Genomic DNA, 8836 nt, shown 5'->3' on the forward strand with positions numbered 1-8836 from the left:
GCGTCTGCATCTAGGGACACCAGACCGGATCAGGACAGCACGTTGACATCTTGGACAGAGACATCAGCCCACAGCAGTTATCAGGAGCTGGTTTTTATTAAACTACTTAACTGGGATCGTAGAGTGGAATCGTTATTTTTAACAGAAGTAGAACAAGAATGGTTTATAAAGCTTTTTCTATTTCACAGTAAAATGTCAAATAAATGAAATAAAATCCTCAACTCCTAAAAGGCATTCCTAGAGTAGAAATACAGTTTATCAAATATATCTTCACCACCAGAATACAGCTCCTACATCAACACTGGACATCTTCATTTAACATCACATTTTACACATAGAAGTAAACATCGCATTCAATAACAGTTACCTGCATATTTATATATTCATATCCAGAATTCATAACTTTCAGCCCTGCAGCGATGTGAAGGTGACGCCAGCAGACGGCGCTGGTCCCATTCATGCAGGAATTTAACAGAACCTGTTTCCAACCCGGTACATGTGGACCACTACACTGAAGGGACTACTGCTGCAGCAACACTTAAACATGGAGTTATGTTGTTATTACACGACATGTTGGGTTAGTAGATGGGAGTGTTACAGTCATGGTTGGACATTAGAAATAATATTTTTTAAATAAAAGAGTTCCAGTGCGGTTGGTTTTCATTTCTCTGCGTGAAGTCAATAATCATCTCCAGCCAAAGACTAATTAGTTATTGAGTGTCAGTGCATCTGATATCTATCTTCTCTTTATCCCTGAACCAGGACATCGCTGAAAGGATTTAAGTAGTGATCCACTGGAGCTGCTATGTTTTTGCAAGTAATGTTGGAGGCTGATCACAACCTGGTTACACTATGGAACAATAGTAATGTTGGAATGTCGGTTTTACAAAAGGTGTGTGTGTGTGTGTGTGTGTGTGTGTGTGTGGTGTGTGTGTGTGTGTGTGTGTGTGTGTGTGTGTGTGTGTGTGTGTGGTGTGTGTGTTTCCTAGGATGGAGACGTTCTAGCCCGCTCTACTTGCCTCTGATTGGCTAGTGCACGTTGCCTTTGTTTGTCGGATTGGTTACGTTAAGGCATGAGGAGTGTGATTGGTTAAGGTTGCGGAAAGAATGCAATGGTAAGCCAATCAGAGTGGAGTAAGCCAGGATAGGGCGGGACATGCCATCACCGTCTGGAGGAAACGTAAACACACGTGGAGCACACTCCTCTTCTCATGCTGGACGGGTTGTTGTTGTTGCTATGGAGATATAAATCGTCCGTACAGAGTTTTGCTCGCTTTGGACTCACAATAGGAACCCAACTGTAACGTTTCTGCTGTCCTGCGTCTGATTGTGTACCTGAACGCACCGCAGAGTCTCCGGTGGTGAGTACCGTTCCAGCTGGTCATATTTACCCGTTCAACAGCAGGGTGGACACTGAACTTCAGCAAGTCGCACTCTTCCTTTCAGCTCTAATAACATATTCATCACGTTCCCACGTCTTAGGCTAGCTACTGGAAAGTTTAGTGAGCTAACCTACAGCTTATTCTACATTACATGAAGCTAACGTTAGCCCACAAATAAATGGAGCTAGCTAAGCTACAGCTACACGGAGCTAGCTAAGCTACAGCAACACGGAGCTAGCTAAGCTACAGCAACACGGAGCTAGCTAAGCTACAGCAACACGGAGCTAGCTAAGCTACAGCAACACGGAGCTAGCCAAGCTACAGCAACACGGAGCTAGCTAAGCTACAACAACACGGAGCTAGCTAAGCTACAGCAACACGGAGCTAGCTAAGCTACAGCAACACGGAGCTAGCTAAGCTACAACAACACGGAGCTAGCTGAGCTACAGCTACACGGAGCTAGCTAAGCTACAACAACACGGAGCTAGCTAAGCTACAGCAACACGGAGCTAGCTAAGCTACAGTAACACGGAGCTAGCTAAGCTACAACAACACGGAGCTAGCCGAGGTCCATCCAGGACGGGGGTTTCCTGGCATTGATCCTCTGTCTTATTCTCTCAAGGAGAGAGGGACATCTACCAAAAGCCCTTTTCAACATTTAGTTTGCAGGTATTTTTATTTTGTACACTAATGTGGCCACCAGCACAGAATGATTTTTTTGTTTTTCTTTTCATTAACAAAGAACAGTTACAGAGCCAGTATGTAAACATTCAAAAATCAATAACCGTAAAAAACAACAAAATAAAATAAATGAATTACAGTAACAAAGAAAAGTGTAGTGTGAATAAAGTCAGATGTATCACCGGTACATAGGGCAGAGTTACCTCCTGTATACAACTCCTGATGGTTTATCTGAACATTTATTTTTGGTAATGTCAATTCCCCCGAGGAATATACCACTACACTACTGACCCTCTAAGAAGGAATATACCACTACATTACTGACCCTCTAAGAAGGAATGTACCACTACATTACTGACCCTCTAAGAAGGAATGTACCACTACATTACTGACCCTCTAAGAAGGAATATACCACTACTGACCCTCTAAGAAGGAATGTACCACTACATTACTGACCCTCTAAGAAGGAATGTACCACTACATTACTGACCCTCTAAGAAGGAATATACCACTACATTACTGACCCTCTAAGAAGGAATGTACCACTACACTACTGACCCTCTAAGAAGGACTGTACCACTACATGTAATAATTGTGTTCTGCAGCTCAGAGAGCGACGGTTCTGTCTGTTTGGCCGGGACGTGTTTTCTCCGTGACCTCTTGTCTTCTTAGGGTGGTGTCTCACAGGTGTAGCAGGAGAGGAACTGCAGTCTTCACCATGTCCCGCTTCACAAGCATACGAGTGAATTTCGCTTATGTTCCATTTTTCTTTATTAATTACAACCTCCATATCTTCCAGTCGCTGGAGTTCATCTTTCTCCAAGTTGTCCATCGCTAGCATGTGCTAACGTTAGCTTTAGCTTACAGCTAGAAACCGATAGCTCCACCTGTCGTAGTTTCAGATGTAGACATAAAAATATGCAGTACATCAACGGGAAATGTCCATTTGCTTCTTCAAATACAAATCTGAACTTCTTTAGGCAACGTAATGTAGTTACATTAATAATGTGTGCAGTAATTCCCACATTATTATTCGCTAGTACGACTTCTCATGTCGCCATCCTGAGTCGACCTCCGGTCCGCCGGTCTTACAGTCGGGGAAAAGACACTGCAGCCGCCTCGCTCTCGTGAGATTGTCGTTTCCTACGTGTGCACGATGTCAGAGCAAGTCGGGATCAAGTCGGACACAAATCTACCCAGCATGCAACGGCCGTTGATTGATTCTGCGCAGACCTGGCTCATCTCCAACGAGCCCAATATCAGAGGGAGATTCTCAGAAAGAATGAAGCTCCGCCACATTTCTAACGTCTTGGCTTTTATGCTTTAGTGTTTCTAATATTACACAGAGATTAGTTCTTCTAACCCTTGTATCATTATCTCTGCATGTTTCCCCCCTGGGTCTACCAAAGAAGTCCTCAGCAGACGGCAAGCTGGCCACCGTAGCAGTAAAGGAGGAGGAGGAGGAGGAGGAGGAGGAAGAAGAGCAGCCTGCAGCAGCAGTGAAGGTGGAGGAGGAGGAGCAGCCTGCAACAGCAGTGAAGGAGGAAGAGGAGCAGCTGCAGCAGCAGTGAAGGAGGAGGAGGAGGAGGAGGAGGAGTATGGGTGGAGAGGTTTTGGACCGCAGAGTGGTGAAGGGAAGAGTAGAGTTTTCTGCTGAATGGAAGGGGTTCTCAGAGTAAGTATGAGTCTAGAATATTAATACTTGGTGTTCTTGGTCCTGATATATATATATTTACATATTGCAAATAAATGTCAGCATTGTATCACGCCCTCAAGTTGAAGGTTTGGTATTTTGACTCTTTCGACCCAAATAACCTTAGAAATAGAAAAAAGGACTAATAGGAATGATGATTAGAGTGAGAATGATTGTCTAAAAACAAAGTGGAGGAGATGTTCTCTGTCTGCACTCACCTTTCCAGTGAGGAGAACACATGGGAGCGCAAGACCACCTGGACCTGGACCTATCACGAGTACATGCAGAAACCCAGGAGGAGGAGGAAGAGGAGGAGGAGGAGGGCAAGATGAAAGGTGTCAGGGAGGCCTCGGAGACTCAGAGGAGCGAGGGAGCAAGAGGAAGAAGGAGGAGGTGAGTGAAGGAAAGAGGTTACTCCAGACTGAAGACTCCCAGAATCTAATCTCAATATAATGAATGCACAAAGAGGGTTTCACAAATGTCTTTTAGGATTTATATATTATACCGTATTCCTCAAAGAAAACCCAGTAGTCATTAAACTCCGCCCTCTGATAGTGGTCGGGGGGCAACACGGGCAAATAAAGGCCGGGGGAATCAGAGTGGATAATCTCCTCAGGGCCTTCATATAATGTGCATTCAGTTCATCGTAATGTACATTTCTACCAATTTAATTAACAGATTCAATATTTCATGCTTTCTTCTCGCTGTGTTTTTCTGGACTATGGTCCTCATGTAAAGTATTATTTTTGTGTGATCACATTTTATTTTTTATATATTTTTTATGCCACCAGAGATATCAATCCCAACTTTATTAACATACACAAAGAGCGTAGTCATGGTAATTTATCAGCCTAACGTAAACACAGACATGCTGTGAATGATGTTTCTGGTTTTACTTAGCTCGCTTCACCATGGCGCCTTATTAACTCACTCAATCTGTTGCTATAGAAACGGAGATCAATGGACACGTACAGTACAGGACAAAAGTTTTCTTTATTTTCAGGACTATTTACATAGCGGATTCTCACTGAAGGCATCAAAACTATGAATGAACACATGTGGCATTATCTACTTAACAAAAAGTGTCAAATAACTTAAAACATGTCTTATATTCTAGTTTCTTCAAAGTACACCCCCCCCCACCCCTTCCATCCCTTTGCTCTGATTACTGCTTTGCACACTCTTGGCATTCTCTTGATGAGCTTCAAGAGGTCTTCACCTGAAATGGTTTCCCAACAGTCTTGAAGGAGTTCCCAGAATGCTCAGCACTTGTCGGCTCTTTTGCCTTCACTCTGCGGTCCAGCTCTCCCCAAACCATCTGGATTGGGTTCAGGCCCGGTGACTGTGGAGGCGCAGCACTCCATCACTCTCCTTCTTGGTCAAGCAGCCTTTACACAGCCGGAGGTGTGTTTGGGGTCATGGTCCTGTTATGAAAGAAATTATGGTCCAACTAACGCAAATCGGATGGGATGGCATGTCGCTGCAGGATACTGTGGTAGCCATGCTGGTCCAGTATGCTTCCATTTGAATAAATCCCCAACATGTCACCAGGACCCCCCCCCCCCCCCCCCCACCACCACCATCACACCTCTCCTCCATGCTTCACGGTGGGAACCAGGCATGTCGAATCCATCCTGTCACCTTTTCTCTGTCTCACAAAGACACGGTGGTTGGAACCAAAGATCTCAACTTGGACTCATCAGACCAGAGCCCAGATTTCCACTGGTCTAATGTCCATTCCTTGTGTTTCTTGGCCCAAACAAATCTCTTCTGCTTGTTGCCTCTCCTTAGCCGTGGTTTCCTAGCCTTGTTTCCTCTCCTTAGCCGTGGTTTCCTAGCTGCTAGTGGACCATGAAGGCCTGATCCAGTCTCCTCTTACCAGTTGTTCTAGAGATGTGTCTGCTGCTAGAACTCTGTGTGGTATTCATCTGCTCTCTAATCTGAGCTGCTGTTAACTTGTGATTTCTGAGGCTGGGGACTCAGAGGAACTTATCCTCAGCAGCAGAGGGGACTCTTGGTCTTCCTTTCCTGGGGTGGGGGGGCGGTCCTCATGTGAGCCAGTTTCGTTGTAGCGCTTGATGGTTTTTGCGACTGCTCTTGGGGAAACATTCACAATTTTAGCAATTTTCCGGACCTTCATTTTTTAAAGTAATGATGGCCATTCGTTTCTCTTCCCTTAGCTGATTGGTTCTTGCCATAATATGAATTCTAACAGTTGTCCAATAGGCTGTCGGCTGTGTATCAACCTGACTTCTGCACAACACAACTGATGGTCCCAACTCCATTAATAAAGCAAGGAATTCCACTAATTAACCCTGACGAGGCCCACCTGTGAAGTAAAGAAATCCCAACCCCAAATGGATGTGGCCAATGTCAAGTGATGAAGTTTTAATCAAGCGATGCGTGGATATGTAAAACCTACTTTTCAAAACTCGCCCTGGGTTTACTGACCGATCTGCCTGAAACTTGGCATATAGCATCTTGAGGTTGCTGTTACAAAACATTACTAAATTAATTTTCTTTGGTTCTCAAATTATTTTTTTTGTAAAGAGAGACCCAGACAAACCTTTTACATATCTCGTCAAAATTAAATCCTATCAACATGAATCCTGAGATTCTTTTTTGTCTTTCATCCCACTCTGAGACTCTGGACCAAATCTGAACAAAGGTGCATATATATATAAACTGCCCATGTGATCTTTACCATATTTGAAGTGTTTGATCTAGGGCCACTCCTAAGGCCACACATACAATGGTGTGATGATTGGTTAAAATGGACGTGGCCCAGGACACCCCCAAAATCCTTTTTTAGGAACAAAAACAACTGTCTTTTGATCTTGTCTTTTTGTGCTAGACAAAATGTCTTCAACAACCTTTAACCAAGTCCAGTTGCCCTTGATTTGAACCCTTCTTGGATACTATATCCTGGATGACTCAGAACCTTTACATACATCAAAGCTACTTTTAAACCTCCATGATCACGACATATGCTCCGGTGTTTGTCGGTGGCATCAGTGATCCTCAGCAGTTTTATTTCAGAGCACAGCAGAAAGCTCTGCTGAGCTTCAGAAATGCTTTAGGTAATGTAGCTTGTGTGGACAATACCCCATTACTTGCTCAATAAAAGAGGTACACCTCTGAAAAGCTGTTTGATTCAGAAACCAGTGACGCTACTGAGAAGTAGCTAAACTAGTATCGTCACTGCTCAATACTGCTGGAGATACAAGTTTTATTTAGCAACAACACCAAGCTAAAACAAAAGGTCAATGTCAAAGGCTAATGTCTATCAGGGACATTGGTTCCAAATTACTTTACTGCAGTAGACCTAGTCCAGCAACATAAAGACAACACGATAACCCCTACAGATACAAGTGCAATGTAAAAATCTGATAATTAAGAAAGGTAATGCATCAGACAAACTATGTTCCACAGACATTCTCTAAATGTGGACATAGTTTCTAGTTTAAAATAGATCTCTACAGCGGCACCTCACTAACTTACTCTCTGTTTTTCTGTCTAGAAACGGAGAGGAAGAGGAGTCAAACATCACTGCTGTCAGCACTGTGACAGAACCTTCACAAAATTAAAATATTTAAAGATTCATCATATAGTTTACAATGTAGAGAAGCCTTACAGATGTGATCAATGTGGGGCAGCTTTCACACTACAGAACACCCTAAAAAGCCATCAACGCATTCACACTGGAGAGAAGCCGTACAGCTGTGAACAATGTGGGGAAACGTTTTCTCGTGGTGATAACCTTAAAACTCACCAGCGCATTCACACTCGAGAGAAGCCGTACTCGTGTGATCAGTGTGGGAAAACGTTTTCTCAAAGTAGTGCCCTTAATTCTCACCAGCGCATTCACACTGGAGAGAAACCGTACTGGTGTGAACAATGTGGGAAAACCTTTTCTCAGAGTGGCAGCCTTAAAAAACACCAGCTCATTCACACTGCCTCGTAGTGAACATGTTTCAGAGCCAAGCTGTTTCCTCCTCCTCATGCCCTGATAGCTGTGTTGTTATATTCTGATCTTCTCTCCACATTGAAGGCTGACCAGCAGTAACTCTATCTTCTGAACAGCATGTATGTTGTGTATAAAAACAACCCCAGTACACTAGACCTTCACATCAACTGCAACTAGACTCCTGCAAACATGCCTAAGATTCAAGGTGTTTAGCCTTGACTTTGACTATAAATATGAGTTGATGTGGACTCTCTCTTCAGCGCATACCCACTTATCGGGTTTTTTCTATTCTCTGATTTGATACTCTCTGCTTTTAGGGCAGAAGGGGAAAGATTATTTCTGTATTCTGTACTTGTTTTTTGATTATTCACTAAATAATAAAACTACCTGAGCTTGTTGTGAGCTAGGAGACCAAAGACTTGTATTCCTTGATTTTAAAAAAAATACAGTGCCTTCCTTTTTCTTTGGGTCTCATCATGATCTTGTTCATCTCGTCCCTTCCAAGGGAAAGCTTTGTCTGAAGTAGTCTCTTCATTTCAGATTGTCTCAGTGAAGACATTAAACACAACTCAGTTGATCTATTTATATAGTACCAGCGTATGGTTACATTAAGGTTACTGTTCTCTCATAATGTTAAGATAACAACATGAATCATACAGTTAACAGCTAGCACACCATATAAGGTAACGTTAGCATTCATCCAAGTGGAACTAGCTAACATTACATTAATATTGGATGGCATCAACGGCCACTGCACTGTTTGTATGCAGCGCGACAGCGAGGGAGCTTTTTGTCAGATGTCTGGAGATTAATAGCATTGAAAAGTACATTTCTACTAGTTATATACACTAATTTGTCTGTTAAGTACCTGCTGTAGTCACTAGAAAGAAAAGCTGTTTGTTGACACTATACCCAAAAACAATGATGATGGTCATATACTGGATAGTTACCACGGCAACATCCACTTCACCGCCTACTCAGTCGTCGTCGTCCCCCACACACACACACACACACAAGATGACCAGACAGAGGAACAAGTTGTATCTTGGTGTTGTACAAGTTTTATTTAGGCAGTTTCATCTCTTTTTGGGGGGGGTGGGGGGTGATGCAGAG

General features: G+C 43.2%; 1 protein-coding gene across 1 annotated transcript in view; it reads left to right on the forward strand.

Annotated features, from left to right (window-relative positions):
• The window catches only part of LOC116685441 (zinc finger protein 345-like), a 21450-nt gene extending 13454 nt beyond the window's left edge, over positions 1–7996 (forward strand). Inside the window, exons 4-5 of the mRNA XM_032510504.1 lie at positions 2736–2739; positions 7380–7996. Coding sequence (XP_032366395.1) covers positions 2736–2739; positions 7380–7720 — 345 coding nt within the window. The 3' untranslated portion in view covers positions 7721–7996. The remainder of the gene's footprint in view (positions 1–2735; positions 2740–7379) is intronic.
• The last annotated feature ends 840 nt before the right edge of the window (positions 7997–8836 follow it).

Source organism: Etheostoma spectabile, unplaced genomic scaffold, assembly GCF_008692095.1.
Source record: "Etheostoma spectabile isolate EspeVRDwgs_2016 unplaced genomic scaffold, UIUC_Espe_1.0 scaffold00569835, whole genome shotgun sequence".
Lineage (NCBI taxonomy): Eukaryota > Metazoa > Chordata > Actinopteri > Perciformes > Percidae > Etheostoma > Etheostoma spectabile.